The sequence below is a fragment of the Schistocerca serialis genome, chromosome 2, assembly GCF_023864345.2.
Source record: "Schistocerca serialis cubense isolate TAMUIC-IGC-003099 chromosome 2, iqSchSeri2.2, whole genome shotgun sequence".
NCBI classification, from domain to species: Eukaryota; Metazoa; Arthropoda; class Insecta; order Orthoptera; family Acrididae; genus Schistocerca; species Schistocerca serialis.
Window position 1 is genome coordinate 1,116,090,299 of NC_064639.1, and position 23,313 is coordinate 1,116,113,611.

A 23,313-nucleotide genomic window follows, 5' to 3' on the forward strand; every position below is an offset into this window, starting at 1 on the left:
TCTAGGGGACTGATGACCTAAGATGTTAAGTCCCATAGTGCTCAGAGCCATTTGAACTCAATGTCAGACACAAACTTCCATATGCCGACAACCATGCGTCTACAACTTGTACTCGCACAGCCATTATGTACACTACAGGCCATTAAAATTGCTACACCATGAAGACGACGTGCTACTGACGCGAGATTTAACTGACGGGAAGAAGAAGCTATGATATGCAAATGATCAGCTTTTCAGAGCATTCACACTAGGTTGGCGCCGGTGGCGACACCTACAACGTGCTGACATGAGTAAAGTTGCCAACCGATTTCTCGTACACAAACAGTAGGTGACCGGCGTTGCCTGGTGAAACGTTGTTCTGATGCCTCGTGTAAGGAGGAGAAATGCGTACCATCACGTTTCAGACTTTGATAAAGGTCGGATTGTAGCCTATCGCGATTGCGGTTTATCGTATCGCGACATTTCTGCTCGCGTTGGTAAAGATCCAATGACTGTTAGCAGAATTTGGAACCGGAGAGTTCAGGAGGGTAATACGAAACGCCGTGCTGGATCCCAACGGCCTCGTATCACTAGCAGTCGAGATGACAGCCATCTTATCCGTATGCCTGTAACGGATCGTGCAGCCACGTCTCGATCCCTTAGTCAACAGACAGGGTCGTTTGCAAGACAACACCATCTGCACGAACAGTTCGGCGACGTTTGCAGCAGCATGGACTTCCAGCTCGGAGACCATGGCTGCGGTTACCATTGGCGCTGCATCACGGATGGGAGCGCATGCGATGGTGTACTCAACGACGAACCTGGGTGCACGAATGACAAAACGTCGTTTTTTCGGATGAATCCATGTTCTGTTTACAGCATTATGATGGTCGCATCCGTGTTTGGCGACATCACGGTGAACGCACATTGGAAGCCTGTATTCGTCATCGCCATACTGGCGTATCGCCCGGTGTGATGGTATGAGGTGCCATTGTTTACACGTCTCGGTCACCTCTTGGTAGCATTGACGGCACTTTGAACAGTGGACGTTACATTTCAGATGTGTTACGACCCGTGGCTCTACCCTTCATTCGATCCCTGCGAAACCCTACATTTCAGCAGGAAAATGCACGACCGCATGTTGCAGGACCTGTACAGGCCTTTCTGGATACAGAAAATGTTCGACTGCTGCCCTGGCCAGCACATTCTCCAGATCTCTCACCAACTGAAAACGTCTAGTCAATGGTAGCCGAGCAACTGGCTCCTCAGAATACGCCAGTCACTACTCTTGGTGAACTGTGGTATCGTGTTGCATGGGCAGCTGTACCAGTGCACGCCATCCAAGCTCTGTTTGAGTCAATGCCCAGGCGTATCAAGGCCGTTATTAGGGCCAGAGGTGGTTGTTTTGGGTACTGATGTCTCAGGGTCCATGCAACCAAATTGCGTGAAAATGCAACCACATGTCAGTTCTAGTATAATATATCTGTCCAATGAATACCCGTTTATCATCTGCATTCCTTCTTGGTGTAGCAATTTTATTGGCCAGCAGTGTATATTCCCGTACAGGTGAGACATTTTACTTGGGAGTCGCTTGCCCGGCTTGGGCGGATAAATGCACGCATTCATGTCCAAAGGGACATTGCATCGTAGTTCATAACACAAGCACTGCAATATCTTATCAAACTTTACTTGTGTCTTACGTTATTTGGTATATAGAAACCTGATGATGGTCAGTCGACTGAAACTGGATGTATACATAATTTTACTAGTGGCTCAAGGTAGTAATATGACATTTTTTCAAATATATGAGAGCTATGGGGCCCCTCCTACTGAAAACTATTCCTGGGGGTCTAACGGCAAAGTGCATGCCCTCTTCTACCTTGTTCTCCGAGCGAGCACGTCGTTGTTTACGTATTCGTTCTGCCGCAGCGCCTGCAATTAGTGTGTGTGACCTCGTTGTGGTCTCGTCTTGTCCTTAGTCCGGTGTTTGGATGGCGGAGGCTCGTCCGCTCCTGTTTGTCTCTCATCCTGTCCAAGAGCGTTCGGCGGAAAGGTACTGTGAGTTTTCCGTTTAACAAGTCGACACGTAGCGTGCAGCCCGGTTCTTTAGAAATCCATAACTGGTTAGTTGGTACTTTTCATGTTCCTTCAGACCAAGTACACATCGCCTATGTAGATAGTGTGAATTACGTGTTCGTAGATCCCCTATAAGTAGACAAGTTCCTAATCAAGCATGGCACTCAGGTTTTCTTCCTGTATAGAGAGCCGTCCTGTGTGGCCGAGCGGTTCTAGGCGCTTCAGTCTGAAACCGCGCGACCGCTACGGTCGCAGGTTCGAATCCTGCCTCGGGCATGTATGTGTGTGATGTCCATAAGTTAGTTAGGTTTAGGTAGTTCTAAGTTCTAGCGGACTGGTAACCTCAGATGTTAAGTCTCATAGTGCTCAGATCAATTTGAACCATTTGAACCGGCATAGAGATGGTTCGATCAGCATGCTTGCGAATGCGGACATTGAATGTACGAACACCCGGATATTCAGTCTTCCTCCGGAGGTAGAGGATACTTACCTTAAGGAACTTTTGTCGCAACGTCGTGACGTAAGATGCATTCGCCGTGAACGCTAGTCAAGTCAAGACAAGCTACAGTGTTATAGCGGCATACTTCCGGTGTAGATCAAATCAACATTCCGTTTCATTTCCGAGTTTGTGGCTATCGTATTCATGTTACGTATAGCGGACGGGTGGACACCTATTTAGTGTGCAACGAAAGTGGCCATCTTTGAACTACCTGCCAGCGGTGAGGTTTTGATTTACTGTCTTCCTTGAAACAACGACGCACGTTAACGGCTACTGACCTTGTCTCGTCTAGTAACGAACTTGGGGCTACATATTCCCTCGTGTCTGGAGATCATCCGACTGTTCCCATTGTCACTGCGGGCGATTTTGCGCCGTTGCAACAAAGCCTGACCTGCTTCCTGCTACTGCTTGGACGGCTGCGCGCGCAATTCACAATAAGCGCGCTGCACTCAAAATTTTGGTGATCTAGTTGAACCTCCCCCTGGGCCATGTTTGTCTCTCACTCCTACCAGTAGTGTGGTACGACTTGCCCCTGGTGAGGTGGAGAACGTTGAGGAAATATCATGTACTCCTGTTTCGTCCTGGAGAGAGTGTGGGTCGTCTCTTTCGCAGCCACTGTGACAGGTACAAACGGCAATACAACAATTCCCTCCAGTTCCTCTGTCTGCTCCCGACGATGGAGACCGTGATTTTCCGCTTCTTGAGACTCCCGTTTCGGAAGCTGTTACCCAGGCTTGCCTCCCGCTGTCTCTGAGATTCACTCTGATTGCCTTCCATCAGGTAGTCGGCATGGTTTTCAGCGTGATCCTTCTGCAGGGCAGGTCTTTGACCCCAGGCAGTCACGTATTAATATGGATGTGGTGAAGGATCCGCCTACGCCGCCTTCTGCAGAGGCTATTACAGCAGAAATGCGCAGCGGCGCGAAAAACAAGTTGGTCGTAGGCTGTCTTCCAAAAACAAATAGCATAGAGGCAGAAGTGATGACACTTTCTGCAGGTCCTGACCATCATTTTGCAGGACAATGCTTAAGCGCGTACAGTGCAAGCTGTTACTGATTTGTTTGACTGATGGAGCTGCTAGGTGCTATACCACCTGCTAGACTCCCCTGACGTAAGCCCTTTTAAGTTCTACTCCATTTCGAAACTGAAGGAAACACTTCAGGACATTCGCTTCAGAAGTTCTACATTCGTCGGGAAACAGACCGCGCCGCTCGAACTGTCAACACAACTGGCACTGCTAAGAGTAACCTACGACTTCCACATCGCTGACAACGGGTTATTCACAATGCTGGTGACTACAGTGAAGGTCAGTAAGACTTTGAAACACGTATCTGTTTTGTACTAGCTGTAAACAAATAGTGCCACTAATAAAGTTCCAACCCTGGTGTATGTCTCTGGGGCAGATACAGTGTTCCTGCAAGAGGTTTTATTTACCAGGTTCCCTCTTCCTAGATTTCAAAGCGTTTTTAATGTGGTGCCCGAATTTTCGAGGGGAACCGCCTTATTTTGTCGAGGAGGTATTCCCTTTGATGAGGAAGAGGTTCTTGAATCTGAAAGAGAAACAGGCTGTAGCCTTTTTAACTCAGCTTGGTTGTCTTACATGCTCAGCCTGGCTTTGGTCACACAGTGGAACTTTCGCGTTTTTTTTAAAAAGGAGTTATTTATCTTTTACGTAGGAGTCTAGGGGGTCTTTTGTTGGGTGGTGATTTTAATTGTCTTCTACGTATTGTTGATCAGTATCCCAATTTTAAGTATTGTCGAGATTTAAACGAGATGATAGCTCGATGCACTTGAAAGATGTTTGGGAGTGTAAATATTCGACGTTGGTTAAATTTACGCATTTTACTGCGACTTCTATTAGGTGTTCCATTTATCGATTTGGATGCGTGATCCCATTCTTGCAGTCGACGTTATCCCTCCTTGCTTTTCTGATCACTGTGCTTTGGCCGCCACTCTCGAACTTGATCGGCAACCTGCGAAACTATTCTGTTTCCCGTGTATGTTAAATGTCGCTCACTTGGCAGATCCTTCTCTCGATGATGTGACACACAATTCTTGGGAGCGTAGTCTTCGATCCGCTGAGAGGTAATCTACCACTTTGGAATGGTGGACTGCCCTGGCTAAATCGAAGCTCCGTCAAACTTTGCTTACTTATTGTGTTGATAGGGCGAGGGAGTTCCTAAGTATTCAGTTATTACTTTTTTGTGCGACTTGTATGACAGTGCGGACCGCACCGCCCTCCAAAGTTGTTGCAGTTGAAGCGTAGGCAGATGCAGTGGTTGCGTGTACGATCGTAACCACGATCATTAGTGGCGGGGGAATTGGTTTAGTAATACCATTTGCACTGACACCAAGCTCGGAGTCGACGCCCTTGCAGTACGTCTCTTACGGCAGCTGACGGCCATCAGCTAACAGCGCAAACTGACGTATTTCACTCCTTACGTACTTCACTCCTTACATCAGTACTGTGTGGATTTTTGCGACGTGGGTACACCAAGAGACTTTCTCTACGATCTGGCTACTGAGACCCTAGATACGCCTCTCACGCCTGAACAGAACATCGAATTCCTAGCCACGTTTCACCCAGATGATGTACACGATCTTATTGTTACCTCTCCGTCTCACAAATTGCCTTGTACGGATGGACTCGCCAAGGAATTTTATGTGCGTTTTTGGCCCCTCTTGGGCGTCAAATTAACGTCCATGTTGAATGAAATGATCATGGGGCAAGCTGTGCTCGCTCCTTTCAAGGCGGGGAAAATTGTGTTGATACCTAAACATCCCGGTCGTAATACTGTTGATAATTTTCGTCCTCTCACGTTATTGGATTCTGATGACAGTGGCGAGGGCGGTAAATTGCAAGATGTCTGCCTTTATAGAATTCGTTGTCGGCGAGTATAAGAGTTGTCTCCCTGCTTGCTCTATTCTTAGCACTGTGACCGAATTCCCTGGTGTGATTTCGGTTGCTACCGTTACTTCTATTTGCCTTCGCCTGTTTGAATTTCAATAATACTTTTAACGGTGTAAATCATGTCTTCCTGCTCCGGATTTTGGATAAGATCGGGTTTGCTAATGAGGCTCACAAAGGGTTATCGAATGTGTTCACAGGCACTGCCGCTTCATTAGTTATGAATGGACTGATTCCCATCGGCCGGACACTGACACAGAGGAACCTACTGTCGACGTCTTTGTTTGACTTATTTCTGGAGTCGCTGCTTCGGCAGGTTGCGTCCCATCTTCAGGGTTGGACGCTTTTATCGAAGGAAACTCGCTGTTCGCGCACACGCTGATGGTGTGATGGTTTTGTACAGGGTTATCGAATGTGTTCACAGGCACTGCCGCTTCATTAGTTATGAATGGACTGATTCCCATCGGCCGGACACTGCCACAGAGGAACCTACTGTCGACGTCTTTGTTTGTCTTATTTCTGGAGTCGCTGCTACTGCAGGTTCCGTCCCATCTTCAGCGTTGGACGCTTTTATCGAAGGAAACTCGCTGTTCGCGCACACGCTGATGGTGTGATGGTTTTGTACAGGGTTATTACAAATCATTGAAGCGATTTCACAGCTCTACAATAACTTTATTATTTCAGATATTTTCACAATGCTTTGCACACACATACAAACACTCAAAAAGTTTTTTTAGGCATTCACAAATGATCGATATGTGCCCCTTTAGTGATTCGGCAGACATCAAGCCAATAATCAAGTTCCTCCCACACTCGGCGCTGCACGTCCCCATCAATGAGTTCGAAAGCATCGTTGATGCGAGCTCGCAGTTCTGGCACGTTTCTTGGTAGAGGAGGTTTAAACACTGAATCTTTCACATAACCCCACAGAAAGAAATCGCATGGGGTTAAGTCGGGAGAGCGTGGAGGCCATGACATGAATTGCTGATCATGATCTCCACCACTACCGATCCATCTGTTTTCCAATCTCCTGTTTAAGAAATGCTGAGCATCATGGAGCACCATCCTGTTGAAAGATGAAGTCGGCGCTGTCGGTCTCCAGTTGAGGCATGAGCCAATTTTCCAGCATCTCCAGATACACGTGTCCTGTAACGTTTTTTTCGCAGAAGAAAAAGGGGCCGTAAACTTTAAACCGTGAGATTGCATAAAACACGTTAACTTTTGGTGAATTGCGAATTTGCTGCACGAATGTGTGAGGATTCTGTACCACCCAGATTCGCACATTGTGTCTGTTCACTTCACCATTAAGAAAAAATGTTGCTTCGTCACTGAAAACAAGTTTCGCACTGAGCGCATCCTCTTCCATGAGCTGTTGCAACCGCGTCGAAAATTCAAAGCGTTTGACTTTGTCATCGGGTGTCAGGGCTTGTAGCAATTGTAAACGGTAAGGCTTCTGCTTTAGCCTTTTCCGTAAGATTTTCCAAACCGTCGGCTGTGGTACGTTTAGCTCCCTGCTTGCTTTATTCGTCGACTTCCGCGGGCTACGCGTGAAACTTGCCTGCACGCGTTCAACCGTTTCTTCGCTCACTGCAGGCCGACCCGTTGATTTCCCCTTACAGAGGCATCCAGAAGCTTTAAACTGCACATACCATCGCCGAATGGAGTTAGCAGTTGGTGGATCTTTGTTGAACTTTGTCCTGAAGTGTCGTTGCACTGTTATGACTGACTGATGTGAGTGCATTTCAAGCACGACATACGCTTTCTCGGCTCCTGTCGCCATTTTGTCTCACTGCGCTCTCGAGCGCTCTGGCGGCAGAAACCTGAACTGCGGCTTCAGCCGAACAAAACTTTATGAGTTTTTCTACGTATCTGTAGTGTGTCGTGACCATATGTCAATGAATGGAGCTACAGCGAATTTATGAAATCGCTTCAATCATTTGTAATAGCCCTGTACACCTTCGACATGCAGAGATACCTCTGCTGGAGGCGATCTTTCTGGTGTATTGCCGTGTCTCGGGAGCACTACTTCACGCAACCAAAAGTAAACATAATTTGCGGGGTTTCGATGGAACGGTAATTACGTGGCCACTGCTGTGAGTCTCACACGTCACAAGGAGTTGTTTCTGATTGTTGTCCGCTCCAAATTGCGATTCTCAATTGGAAATCGGATACCAATGAGATTCAGGGGGCATTACTGGAAAATCAACGTCGCTCTCTTATCCCTCTTCAGAAGGTACGAATTTTGGATATGTATGAGTTGTGCAAGGACTGATACATCGCACAATTTTTCCCGCTTTCCTCTATGATGGTTAAGAAATTGAAGCAGTTGTCTGGTCGCTTTTTATGGAAGCGTCATACCTTCAGGTAGCGAGACGAGATTGTGACAAAGGCACGTTCCCTCGACGGATGGGGACTTTCTTTTTCTCCGGAAAGGCTCAAAATCATGAAAAGTTCGATTTTTACCTTTTTGCGTTTTCTGAATCTGCAGACTGTTACCTTTTAATAGATATATAATTTATTCAATTCCGAAGACTACAACTATTTTTAAATTTTTTTTGAAATGTGTTCTACATGGGCGTGACCCACTGTGGCGCTGTTAAACTGCTGTCAAATGGTGTTATTATTAACGTCCGTGTTCATCAGGTACATTTTAGTCTGCCTCATGCAATAATGGAGGTGATAAAATCTATTTTCAGAGACTTAGCAGCACCTGAACTGTTGAAAAAGTGTATTCACGGAAAAACTCAAAACCCCAATGAAAGTGTAAATAGTGTTATATGGTCGAAAATCCCCAAGACTGTATTTGTTGGAATAGAAACACTTCACTTTGGTGTGTATGATGCTGTTGCGACTTTCAATGATGGCAACATTGTAAGGTGTAAGGTATTTAGAAATATGGAAATGAAGATAGGTTCTAACATGGTACGAGCGATGCTTGCTTTAGACAAGGAACGCCTTCGGGCTGCAGACAGGGCTGTAAAGAGTCTAGAAATACAAGCAAGAGTAAACAGGAGGTGGAACAAGAGGAAGCTGGAGGAGAACTTTGCAGAGGATGAAGATAATCCATCCTATGGACCTGGAATGCACTAAAAAGTTAATCCAATCTTTGTCGCTCGATTCCCAAAACTTTTATTTTCTCATACTAATTACATGTTTTCTAAGGATCTTCCAAACATATTTGTTTTAAACTTTCAGTAAATGTTACACAGTACCTTCTGCATAATTTAACACAGCCTTTTTCCAAAAAACTGTATATTTTTGAATATATAAATAAAAAATTGCAAAAAAAATGTTGTGAATTTTCATTACAATTGAAAAAAAATCATCTTTAATAACTGAACTAAAATTTTGTAAAATCCCTGTGTTAAGTTGTAGCCCATATTCCAATAAATAATATGTAAAATGTTCAACTTCCTACCTCAAATACTTTGCGAGGAAAGATGTAATTTATAAGCGTTATTTTAACATTGCGCGTATAGGGCGTTCCGGAGCCCCTTAAGAGGAAGTTGTCTGCCTGATATGTTCGGCGCACCATTTTGACGATTACTCAGGAGTTACATTCCTTTACATCTCTACTGTCCACCTTGTTGCGTCCTTGGTGAGTCCAGCGAGTCTAGACCCCCCCCCCCCCTGCTGATGCTGGTCGTCTGCATTTTAAGCTTGAGACACATTCGAGAGTTGTACTTAGCCGTGCTATTTTGGGACTGACGTGTCGCAGCGGCCGATACTCAGGACCAAGTTTTTTTGAGCCGCTGGGAAGGGATTCCATGCCTCAATCCTGTTGAACAATTATCATCGCATATTTTCTGGAAAATTGAATGGGCCACATTCAGTCTCCTGGTTCTATCAATGGCAGCGGACTCCTCCTGATAAAGGGTAGTCAGCAATTTGATTTCCACCAACGAGCGGCTCTGTCGTAGCTAGATCAGTGATAATGATAAATGAAGCACATGCGTCCCTAAATATGCTGCAGTAACGGTTTAGTTGTCGTGGTCACCTAGCAAACTGGTCCTGGCTCTGGAAACAGTTGGCTTTCCTCACTCGCACTGTTGAAAAAAAAATGGTTCAAATGCCTCTGAGCACTATGGAACTTAATTTATGAGGTCATCAGTCCCATAGAACTTAGAGCTACTTAAACCTAACTAACCTAAGGACATCACACACATCCATGCCCGAAGCAGGATTCGAACCTGCGACCGTAGCAGTCGCGCGGTTGCAGACTGTAGCGCTTAGAACCGCTCGGCCACTCCGGCCGGCGCTCTGTTGAAGCTGCCCATTCCGTTTATATCATTTTGCTGCCAACTGCTTCATTTTTTCCAAGGACAAAGTCTACGGGAATTTGGTTGTTTGGTCATTTTGTACATTTTGTCGTTGTTGCTGGAGGTGATGATGACCATCTGGCTTTTCGTCAGATTGTCTGTGGCTTACTGGTTCTGGTTGCAACTGACCCGATCTCGAGAACTCTTTACCAACATGCTGTATTTTACCTTCCGATGAAAGGGCTTTGGATAACAGGAGCTTTATGTTTCTCATCTCTTTTTTTTGCCTGCAGTCCTTTCTTTCACGTTCTTGGTATTATTATTGGAAACCTACACAACAACAGCAAAAAAAAGAAGATATGACAGTATGTGAGGAAGCAGCTCAGCGACTAGGGAGGGAAGGCGTTCCGTCCAGGCCTTGAAACTCGAGAAACTCGACCTCCACCCTCCTTGTCTTCTCCAGCCTGAAGCTGGCTGTAACGATTATATTTGTCTATCTGTAAGGTGTATTACCTGTTTGCACGAATATTCAGGTACTTATGTTGAACATTTTCTAATTAATTTTAATTCCCTACATTTAAGCTGCGTCATGTTTATTATCGTTCTTTCAACTCAACATGTCACGTACTCAAGTATGTCCTGCTGTAAAAAAAAAAAAAGGAAGAGATCGTGGGATCGAAACTCGATCGATCAACGGATATTTGTCTCTTTTAGCGAAGCCTTCACCTCTCAACGTATAGAGGAGTCGCCAGAAACAACAGGTGTTTCGAATTCCGCGTTATACTGTACATCCCTTACCCCCGTTGTCGCCGAAGTGGTGTCCAATAGAAAGATTTGTACCAGACCATTGCGCCCCACGAAGTAATAATAATAATTTATGTTTTGTTTTGAGGTCAGTCTTCTGAGTAATGTGACTATGTCCCTCGTTATGTTTTCTTGATAAGTATGTATTGTATGTCTGTAGATTGTTTAAAGCAGTGCTATTGCAATACCATATTTCTGCAGTTACAAGTAGAACATGACGTTGTTTCAAGAATTCATACAGTCTGTGGACTCAGATGTTCAAATGTGTGTGAATTCCTAAGGGACCAAATTGATGAGGTCTTCGTTTCCTAGACTTACACACTACTTACAATAACTTATGCTAAGAACAACACACACACCCATGCCTCCGGCGGGAGGGGTCGCGCAATCTGTGACATGGCCCCCTAGACCATGCGACCACTCCGCGTCGCTCTGTGGGCTCATTTTGTGAGGTTAAGAGGTAAAGAAAGTGAAACACATTATAGAGATTGTTGAACGTAGTATCTTCATAGAGGTTAGTAATTACCATTTTTCGGAAAACCCAAAGAAAGGCACGGATGAGCAGAAAAATTAAAATAAACTGTCTTCTCCCAGATTAAGCATCCATTGGTGTTACGACACTGTACAGGTTTGCCTCACAAGATAACAGCTGCTGCGAGATGGTTGTTGACACTGACCGGAGACTGAGTAGTAGAGCACCGGCGGCAGTAGCCAGGAGTGGGTGGCGGCCCTGGTGGTGGGGGTGTGCGCGGCGGCGCTGCAGGTGGCACCGCCCAGCTCGTGGCAGACGGGCGAGTACACGTGCACCGTCGACAGCGTCTCGGCGATGCGGTGCAGGAACAGCGCCTCCTGGCGCTGGCAACGCAGCCGCGTCGCCGACAGCACGCACTGCAGGAAGCCGTACTTGGCACTGCAACACGAACACGGCACGTCTTAGCACAGAGAGTGTCGAGGCAGCCTCAGGGGCTTTCCAGTCCTGCTATTGGGATCACTATACCTGATTTTTCAACTCTACAGTCTACAAATAAAGGTATTTTTTCCTCATACAGTAAAAACTCGATTAATCGTCACTCTTTAAACCGTCACTGCTGTAACAGCATAATAATACTGTGACATCAGAATGCTCTAAGGTGCAGTGATGTGTTTGCTTTGTTGATTTACTCTATTTTAGTGAATGTATCGCCCGCCTTAGAACGCTACATAAAATATGACCTTCAGTTGATGTGCTAACACATCTCCCCTGTTTCTTGTCTTTGTCTCACTTGTGAGTCAACATTCACCACTGGATCGTTTTCCAGTTGTGGCGAGAAGACTGTAACTGTCGCAGTGTATCTAGCGGGCTCTGCCGTGTTACGTGTTTTCCACTTGAATAAGCTTTATTGACTAATATTTTACACTACCGTATTTAGTGCAGGTGTGTGTGATACAGTGGCTTGATAAAATGTCTGAAAAACGTAAACGTGTTGTTTTAGGACTTCATCAAAAACTTGGAATTATAAAATGCTTAAGAAAGAGCGAAACTACGACAAGTGTAGTGCAGATTTATGGTATTGGAAGAACAACAGTTAATGATATAAAACGTGATGCTGATAACATAGAACAACATATGTCAACAATGCAGAGCATGGATGGAGATGTGCGAACAAGAACGACAATGAAACCTGCAAAATATGATGAATTGGACACTGCAATGTGCCGATGGTTTATACAGGCAAGAAGTCAGGGGATTCCACTTTCAGGGACTATAATAATGGCCAAGCCTGTTGAAATAAATAACAAACTTGATAGTGACTCGTCTTTTAAAGCAAGTATCAGATGGCTCGACTAGTTTAAATTTCGTCATGGCATTCGCCAACTTGATATCAGTGGAGAAAAACTCAGCGCGGATAGCTCTGTAATTGCTCGGTTCCGGGAACAATTTAAAGAAAAAATGGCTGAATTTAATCTTGTTAGGGAGCAAGTTTACAATTGTGATGAAACTGTACTTCACTGGAAGGCTTTACCACAAAATACATTATCACCACTCTCTGAAAAAGCTGCTCCAGGTTTCAAAGTACAAAAAGATCGCATCACTGCTGTGCTTTACGCAAATGCGACCGGTAATCATAGGCTACCCCTACTTGTGATTGGGAGATCAAGAAAACCTCGTCCATTGAAGAATTTGAATTTGAATGCTCTCCCTGCACAGTACTACGCCCAGAAGAGTGCTTGGATAGATCAATCAATATTTTCTGACTGGTTACACAAACAATTTGTACCTCAAGTTAGAGCACATTTGGCTGAAAAAAAGTTGCCACAGAAAGCGCTATTGCTATTAGACAATGCCCTGACGCATCCTACTTCTGAAATGAAAAGTGATGATGGCAACGTAACATGTCTCTTCCTTCCAGCAAACACAACTTCACTTATACAGCCCATGGATCAGGGAATCATCAAAAACATGAAACGTCGTTATAGAAAAATATTCATCGAAAGTTTTCTCTCATCTGATGAATCAACATCTGTAAAACAGTTTTGGAGGTCTTACAGTATTAAAGATGCCATTTTCAATGTTGCTAGTGCATGCAGTGATTTGTCAGTGTCAAATCTCAAGAACGGCTGGAATAAACTTTGGCCTCAACCTAGAGGTGAAGAATCGGAGGAACCTGAGTGTGTGACAGTTGACGAGATGGTCAAATTGTGCAATAATTTACAAATCAGCACAAATTTGACGTCAGAAGAAGTATCAGAGTGGTCAGAGTGTGACAAAGTGGACGGGGGTTTTCAAATTTGTTGCCAGCGTAAGTGCCACCAAAGAAGAAGAAGAAGGGGATGATGAAGACGAGTGTTCAAACCATGAAGAAAAACAAACTATGTATTAGCCATTCAGAGGCCGAAACAATGCTGTCCAAGTTTATAGAATGGTTTGAAAGTCAAGAAGAGGCTAATGCAACGCAGGCACTACTGCTCCGAAAATACGAAATATTACCGTGTTGAAAGCTCGAACATCAAAAAGGCAGAAGACATTGACTGACTATTTCCAAGCTTGATAAACTATTTCACATCTAAGTTTATAGTACAGTACAGTTCTGTACGTTGCGTATTTTGCTACTTTTGTAGCTACTGTACGGATGTTTTTATCATGTAATAAATAGTTTTATTTGCTATTTCAATCATGCTTAGTTTGTTTTCGTTCCGAAATAATATTATATTACTGTGAGAGTGATATGTGTCTATACATAAAATAATTGATTGAGGTTATGTTTTGGAGGAATACAGTGTTTCTGTTATCCGTCTATTCGCTCAACCGTCATGACCACGGTCCCGAAGATGACGGTTAATCGAGTTTCCACTGTATATGTTTCGATATCCAAGTGCCATATTCATTAGTCTCGTTCTACTTCCGCGCAATATAATTCAAACTTTAACTATCACAATTAATAAAATATTCGTGGCTATTATGCATGATTGTATTTATTTTTCCCATCCTGCCTCGCTACTGAATGCAGTAAAATTCTATTTATGCATGCTCCCGCACAGTGGCATGACGTCACATGCTATGAATACCCAGGGACAATTGGCTATTGTCAGTTGCCTCATCTTCTGCTGCTATCGCCCCATGGTGAAAGCCTCATACACATCTTCTTTGGCACTGGGAACCAGATGGAATTCAATTTCGTGCCATCCTCTTTACTACTGTATTTCCTGGGGTGTTCAATGATCTCTATGATCTCTGTGTATAGTCTTCCTGGTACTTATATCTGCTATGTTGTCTGAACATGACACGGCCAGGGAAAATGCACCACAGGTACAAATATTCCATCTGGTGCCGTTGCCATAGAGACTCGCCACTTGAGCGAGTTCCACCAGCGTTACGGGCAGCGCTGAGTATGAAGATAACGACTTCACCTCGGCCAATTGCCGGCCGCGTACAATCCGCCGATGACGGGACGACAACGGACAGAAGCCTACTCAGAAGATAAAAGAACAGCTCTCGTCTTTTGATTATAGATCATAGTCCAGGCCTGACTTGGACACGGAACATCGTTCAGTGAACTCTTAGAAGTGAACAGACAGTTGTAAATTGCATTTCTATGTACTGTGAAGTTTACCTACGATTATTTGCACGTAGCCTTTGAGGGTCTTACTGTGTTGTATTACAAGCGGTGATGCAGACATTATTATTCCACAAGTCACAAAGATAAGAAAACCTTTTTAACTCATTTGTGTGACTTGGTTCTAGTTATATAATTAAATGTTTCACCGAAACTGCGGTGGTGTAATGGTTAGCATTTCTGCCTAGCAAGCAAGAAGACCTGGGTTCGAGTGCCGGCTGCAGTACAAATTTTAATTCATTTTCGTCTGCTTCCATCATTATTGTAGATAATAAAAAGAGACTTAAATGTATCAGGGAAACATTTCATTATAAAATCTATAAAATCACCAATGGTACAATGACGTCCCATTACGTCCAATGCTGGGGTGCTTGCCAATATCGGAGAGCCCTGACAGTAGTGACAATATGTAAGGAAAAGAGAATCGAAGTTTGTGTTTGGGAGGGCACTGCGCTTAGATAGTTCGTGCAGAAACGTTGACCATTGTATTGCGGTGGTGTAATGGTTAGCATTTTTACCTAGCAAGCAAGATGACCCGGGTTTGAGTCCCAGTCGCACCACAAATTTTAATTCATTTTCGTCTGCTTCGATCATTTGTTCTAATTTGTTGGAGTGTTGTAGAACCTTCGTTTCCCTATCCTGTTACGTGGCCTGGGTCATAGCTACGTAATAGCGGTAGGGAGAGATTGTATAAGCGGTGTACTGCACCAAAAGCCATTTCACGAACTCGCGAACTCAACCTACCGTAACAACAGTGGCATCTCGGCCTCCACAGCCACAGGTCTTTACAAAACAGGCAACAAGGGTATATACAGTTATCAGAATGAGCGTGGTTGTCTTCTGGCTCCAAAGCATGTTACGCAACACCTGATCTGCCAGTCTCTCCCTTCCTGCAATTGCCCTTATTAGTCGCTTTTTGATTGTTTTTTTTGTAGTACTTACGTACACAACCTCACAGCTACACTGGATCCTGTAAATTACTGCCTTTTACAGTGGTTTGTGAGCATCGTTGCGTAATTTAGGTAATTGGGTACCTTACGGATGGGTTTGTAGATTACCGCGATGTCTCATTTTGCCAAGATATTTCTTATGTGGTAAGTGACGACCTTCTTGAAAGACAGGAAAGCCCTGTATTTCACAGGCGCTTGTGCATCTCTGTGATTTTTGCGCTGGGGTCTTAACTCTCTTTTTATCTCAGTAGACGAACCGCCATCCTTAAGCAATGCATAGGTCAGGTATTTTAATTCCGCTTCAAGCAGCTCTGTTTGACAAATGTTCCTTGCTCTACCCACCATCATTTTTATGGTGCCTCCCTTTCCTTGTGGATGGTGGTTCGAATCACTTTTCGGTGAACTGTGTGGCCCAAGCTGCCATCTTCTTTCCTCGAGACTAGTATATCAAGAACATTTAATCTTTCGCCTGTTTCCTCCTCCATGGTGAACTGCATATTCGGATCAAAGCATCTGAAGTTACCCCACTGAGTTGGAGCACGCGTAAACGGAATTTTTCTGCATTCAGTACCGAGCCAGGGTATGAACTGGACATTCAAATAATCAACGATATCCCTTGGAAGTGTTCTCCGCAAATGGGGATGAATCATTTTGTTTTAATAGAAAATCTTTCCTACCATGTCATAATAGCACGGAATATTTTATTAACTGCGACATTTAAGGCCGTGAAAGCTTACGCATTACAACTGTACCAAACTATGAAACACTGTTCCAAAGGATTTAATATTTGTGAAGAAAATTACAAAAGCAACTAAAAATGCAGTGATGCATCGTAATACATACATATTTCTTAATTTATGTGCAAACTTTCCTGAGGTAGTATGTGAACAGGTTGTTTTCTTACTGTATTAGTGATACGTAATAGAACCCAGTACGTTGTCCTCGATGGTGAGTGTTCATCGGAGGTGAGGGTATCATCTGGAGTGCCCCAGGGAAGTGTGGTAGGTCCGCTGTTGTTTTCTATCTACATAAATGATCTTTTGTGTAGGGTTGATAGCAATGTGCGGCTGTTTGCTGATGATGCTGTGGTGTACGGGAAGGTGTCGTCGTTGAGTGACTGTAGGAGGATACAAGACAACTTGGACAGGATTTGTGATTGGTGTAAAGAATGGCAGCTAACTCTAAATATAGATAAATGTAAATTAATGCAGATGAATAGGAGAAAGAATCCCGTAATGTTTGAATACTCCATTAGTAGTGTAGCGCTTGACACAGTCACGTCGATTAAATATTTGGGCGTAACATTGCAGAGCGATATGAAGTGGGACAAGCACGTAATGGCAGTTGTGGGGAAGGCGGATAGTCGTCTTCGGTTCATTGGTAGAATTTTGGGAAGATGTGGTTCACCTGTAAAGGAGACCGCTTATAAAACACTAATACGACCTATTCTTGAGTACTGCTCGAGTGTTTGAGATCCCTATCAGATCTCATTGAGGGAGGACATAGAAGCAATTCAGAGGCGGGCTGCTAGATTTGTTACTGGTAGGTTTGATCATCACGCGAGTGTTACGGAAATGCTTCAGGAACTCGGGCGGGAGTTTCTAGTGGATAGGAGGCGTTCTTTTCGTGAATCGCTCCTGAGGAAATTTAGAGAACCAGCATTTGAGGCTGACTGCAGTACAATTTTACTGCCGCCAACTTCTATTTCGTGGAAAGACCACAAAGATAAGAAAAGAGAGATTAGGGCTCTTGCAGAGGCATATAGGCAGACATTTTTCTCTCGTTCTGTTTGGGAATGTAACAGGGAGAGAAGATGCTAGTTGTGGTACGAGGTACCCTCCGCCACGCAACGTATGGTGGATTGCGGAGTATGTATGTAGACGTAGATGTAGATAATATCAGATTACATGAACTAAAACGATACAAAAACCAGAGTCTGCTGTGGGCAGAGTTATTGAACTACCACTGCCGAAGACTTTCCCTTTTTACAGCAAAGGTAGGCAGATGATACGACAGGACGTATGTATATGAATTCAAGCCCATGCCGTTTTTCGATTCTGGAAAGTAGACGTTACTTTTAAGTGCTGTCAGGCCTGAAAGTTGTTTAAAAATGTGTGGTATATTCCTACAGTAAGTTGTATTGGTCAACCCTAGAAGGGAATTCGCGATAATGATACGTAATGAAACGAATACCTGTTGAGTTAAGGGCGAGTCCTTCCTCTCATTACCATCTGTGTTACGTGGAATCAGACACTAAAAACAGTTCTGCATGTTCTTAGCAAGCATCTTGACACGTCGTCCAGGGTTCATTGACCGTGAATAGCGCACTGTTTCAAATAAACCTGGCTCCAATTGATTTACGTCGCATGCATTGCTCGCTCACTCCTGTCACGTCTGCACATTGTTGATGGGTTAGGTAAACACCAGTTCCTTTGAAATATCACAATGACCAGGAATTAAATTGATTCACTTCTGGTGAACAGTGCAAGCTGTTACTGATTTGTTTGACTGATGAGGCTGCTAAGTGATATACCACCTACTGCACTCCCCTGACTTAAGCCATCGTGAGTTCAACTCGATTTCTAAACTGAAGGAAACACTTCACAGCATTCGCTGCAGAACTGCTACAAATTCGCCGCTCGAACTGTCAACACAACTGGTACTGCTAAGAGAATCCTAAGACTTCCACATTGCTGGCAACGGATTATGCACAATGCTGGTGACTACTTTGAAGGTCAGTAAAACTTTGAGAGACGTATCTATTTTGTACGTCTGTAAATAAATAGTTGCCACTATTTAAGTTCCAACCTTCGTACATGTGTCACACACTTAACGTAAGAACTATACTAGCAATAAGTTCCGACAACTTTGACAACCCCATAATTTACACAATATTAAATAAAAATTTCCACTCTCAGTTGTCAGTATTTGACAAAACTCTATGACTGTGAACACCATCTGCTAAGAATGGTTATACGATCCAGCAGGGAAAGCTGATTTTCGAATCATTTACGCCTGCTTTCGCAAAGTCATATTTTTTCTTTTTTCCTTATTGGCTGGGTTTTCCTTTCTTTCTTCCCCTAACTCAGTTTCCCGTCTTTTGATTATTTTGTCTGTGGATTAACGAGCCGTGTCGGATTTGTTGTTGACAGCAGGTGTAGTCAGCTTTTACCCGGCTAGATCGTTCTCTGCAGCCGATCATGTCCCACGCCTGTCCGCGTGTGCGGGCTATCACGCAAGCAACTGAAAGTTGTGTTGTGTCAGTTGTAACTTCTAAGGTCTAGAATTAATATCTATTTTCTACACATTGTGTTCACGCTACTTCATCCCAAGAGAACTAGCTGTTAAATTTGAAAACTGATATGTTGTTAATGTAGGTAAATTCTTACAAAGAAGAAAATGGCAACCAGCCACTATTAACACCGCTATTTATTTAGGTAAATAGCGCCATTACCGGTTTCGAACTGGTAAGTTCATCATCAGACGGCTATTCACATGGTTTTCAAGATAGATTTTTTCTAAGAATTAATCTACATAAATTGAACACTGCCACGGTCTCACTATGTCAGTTTTAGACAAAATAGCATTAGGCATACCTAGCCAGCTACTGAGAAATGTTCACGATTTCAAAAGATGCAAAACAAGTGTACCTTGAAAATCATGTGAACAGCCGTCTAATGATGAACTTGCCAGTTCGAAACCGGTAACGGCACTATTTGCCTAAATTAACAGCAGTGTTAATAGTGGCTGGTTGCTGTTTTCTTCTTTGTAAGAATTAAACTACATTTATTCTACACAGCCACGGTCTCACCATGTCAGTTTTAGACAAAATTGCATGATATGTTGTTGTTGTTGTGGTCTTCAGTCCAGACACTGGTTTGATGCTGCTCTCCATGCTACTCTATCCTGTGCAAGCTTCTTCATCTCCCAGTATCTACTGCAACCTACATCCTTCTGAATCTGTTTAGTGTATTCATCTCTTGGTCTCCGTCTACGATTTTTACCCTCCACGCTGCCCTCCAATACTAAATTGGTGATCCCTTGATGCCTCAGAATCTGTCCCACCAACCGATCCCTTCTTCTAGTCAAGTTGTGTCACAAATTTCTCTTCCCCCCAATTCTATTCAATACCTCCTCATTAGTTATGTGATCTACCCATCTAATCTTTAGCATTCTACTGTAGTACCACATTTCGAAAGGTTCTATTCTCTTCTTGTCTAAACTTTTTATCGTCCACGTTTCACTTCAAAGCATGGCTACACTCCATACAAATACTTTCAGAAACGACTTCCTGCCACTTAAATCTATACTCGAGATTAACAAATTTCTCTTCTTCAGAAACGCTTTCCTTCCCATTGCCAGTCTACCTTTTATATCCTCTCTACTTCGACCATCATCAGTTATTTTGCTCCCCAAATAGCAAAACTCCTTTACTACTTTAAGTGTCTCATTTCCTAATCTAATTCCCTCGGCATCACCCGAGTCAACACGATTACATTCCATGATCCTTGTTTTGCTTTTGTTGATGTTCATCTTAAATCCTCCTTTCAAGACACTGTCCATTCCGTTCAACTGCACTACCAAGTCCTTTGCTGTCTCTGACAGAATTACAATGTCATCGGCGAACCTTAAAGTTTTCATTTCTTCTCCATGGATTTTAACACCTACTCCGAATTTTTCTTTTATTTCCTTTACTGCTTGCTCAATATGCAGATTGAATAAGATCGGGGAGAGGCTACAACCCTGCCTCACACTCTTCCCAACCACTGCTTCCCTTTCGTGCCCCTTGACTCTTATAACTGCCATCAAAGATATTACATACAGTATTTTTATGTCTATGCGTCAGACCTCTAACAGGATCTAGAGAGCATATACAAGCGTTGTGGTTAAGTAACCATCTGTCTGAGTAGTATTCATTTCTGTATGCTCCGTCGTTCCATTGTGTGATGTTCACTTCGTGAACTTGCTGTGATACTTGCCGATCTCAAAATATCATCATGAAATATTTGAAACATACTCGTTTATAAATGGTATTTCAATATATGTATAAAGCATAGAGTTCTCCTACGAATTTATGTAATTTGTTCTAAGAAATTGCAACTTTCGTTAAGAGCAAAACTGAAGTATCTCTGTGATTCGTTTCTTTCACTTTAAAATGGGTTTTAGCATATACCTGCCGTGAAGTAGAATGTATTGTTTTATTTGCTGAGACTGACATGTTTGAACTAAAGCAGAGAACGGATGCTTGTCGAATGGTACCGTGAAATGGACGCACGAAGAAGGGCTCGGCAGGTGCATGATTTCAAAAAAATGGTTCAAATGGCTCTGAGCACTATGGGACTTAACATCTATGATCAGCAGTCCCCTAAAACTTAGAACTACTTAAACCTAACTAACCTAAGGACATCACACAACACCCAGCCATCACGAGGCAGAGAAAATCCCTGACCCCGCCGGGAATCGAACCCGGGCGTGGGAAGCGAGAACGCTACCGCACGACCACGAGATGCGGGCGTGCATGATTTGTTCACAAATATAAGAGAAAGACGGCGACTGTATAACATAAGATCTTTCAAGCAACTGAAGTGACGTCCTGGGTCGAACACACTTAATGCTAAAATTCCGAAAAATTATCAGCAGTGGCGGAAGCAGACTTTCATTATAAGGTCTTGGGGTGGGAAACTGCCCTGAAAGGCGGAAGAATCAGTAATGAAAAAAGGCATGAGAAAACAATGGCAATGGAGACCACTGTATTAGGATCACGTAATTTGTATCCACACGACCTGTGCCTGCTACTGAAAGTTTGTCATCATGGTCTCTCCGTTGGAAAAAAGAGTCTAGATCAGTCCCGCATTCGAATTTCCGGAGGATACCGCCAAGGGGAAGGTGACCATGAGAAAAAGACCGATTAAATAACGGTACGGTAGCATTCCACCAGTTGGAGTTTGTACTGTCAGAAAATAAACGTGCTTCGACAACCTGAAAATTTGGAATGGAAAGCCTCAGTATAGGTGTATTCAGTGTCAGTAAAGTAAAATTAAATGAAGACAAGGGTAAGTGTAGGATAATATCAACAGCAGAAGAAAATGGTGTAACATATGCAGTGTTCACTATGAATAGGACTGCAGTGCAAAGATTGACTTACGGAGGAGCTTTCAGAGACATGGTTGTTCTCATCAGTTTCGACAACAGACCAAAAAGCAAGAGCGGTGGATGAAGTGTATAAGCCGAAGTTACAGGTAATGCAGTATGGGAAGGTCATGACAAAATAATAAACATCAGGAACTGAAACGTAGTATCAGGGGAATAAAGAATAGATAGGGTTATTCAAGAGTAAGGACTTGGTAGTAGAAATGAGCCAGGATAAGAATTTACTTATTTTGGAAATAAATTTAAGCTAGTAATAACGATAATACTGCTCAAAATCACAAGAGGAGCTACACTCGGAAAAGAATCTGAAACAGGAGACGATTCCTGTTGGATTACGTGATGCTGAGACAGATGTACCGAAATCAGATACTGGATTGCAACACCGTGATCGGACTTATCATGGTTTAGTAATGATGAAGGGGTAGACTGGAAAGGAGAATCGTCAGAAAGAACGAAGGGAGAAAGAAATGAGAGTCTGAAGAACCGAGGAATCATGAGATACGTTTGAAGTTCAAGGCAGTAGGAAAATAGCTGTACAAGAAAAGTAACCTTGGGTTACAGAACAGATACTTAAGTTGAGCGACAAAGAACGGATATACAAAAATGTTCCGATTAAGATAGGAATACAGCAGTGGGAGTCACTTAGAAATTGACAGATAGTAATGGGGCGGAGGGGGGGGGGGGGGGGGTCAGTCGGAATTACCCCAGGAAAAATGTGAAGAAATCGAAAAAGGAACTCTTTCCAAAGGACTGATTAAGCTTATAACTACATCGGTGAAATTAAAAGCAAGGGTGTGAAGAACAAAACTGCAAAAGGAATTGCATAGCCGTAAGTTATGATTAATCCGAGTACAAAGCACAATGATAATCCGGATATAAGAAGAATAGCATGACGCACCAATTCGACTCAAGAGGAAACTAAAATTCTCGTGACAGAACTACGTAGAGACCATTCTTTTCTTGTTAGTAATTTCTCAGTGCTTGATTTTTGGCGCAAAGCTGCCATAGCTACACTACTGGCCATTAAAATTGCTACACCAAGAAGAAATCTAGATGATAAACGGGTATTCATTGGACAAATATATTATACTAGAACTGACATGTGATTGCATTTTCACGCGATTTGGTTGCATGGATCCTGAGACATCAGTACCCAGAACAACCACCTCTGGCCGTAATAACGGCCTTCATATGCCTGGGCATTGAGTCAAGCAGCGCTTGGATGGCATGTAGAGGAACAGCTGCCCATGCAGCTTCAACACGATACCACAGTTCATCAAGGGTAGTGACTGGCGTATTGTGAGAGCCAGTTGCTCGTCCACCATTGACCAGACGTTTTCACTTGGTGAGAGATCTGGAGAGTGTGCTGGCCAGGGCAGCAGTCGAACATTTTCTGTATCCAGGAAGTCCCGTACGGGACATGCTACATGCGGTCGTGCATTACACTGCTGAGATGAAGGGTGTCGCAGGGATCGAATGAAGGGTAGAGCCACGGGTCGTAAAACATCTGCAAAGTAACGTCCACTGTTCAAAGTGCCGTCAGTGCGAACAAGAGGTGACCGAGAACTGTAACCAATGGCACCCTATACCATCAC

At 43.6% G+C, this 23,313-nt stretch overlaps 1 protein-coding gene across 1 annotated transcript in view; it reads right to left on the reverse strand.

Moving 5' to 3' along the window:
* The window catches only part of LOC126456652 (uncharacterized), a 160,709-nt gene that overhangs the window by 98,197 nt on the left and 39,199 nt on the right, over positions 1-23,313 (reverse strand). Inside the window, exon 5 of the mRNA XM_050092396.1 lies at positions 11,202-11,434. Coding sequence (XP_049948353.1) covers positions 11,202-11,434 — 233 coding nt within the window. The remainder of the gene's footprint in view (positions 1-11,201; positions 11,435-23,313) is intronic.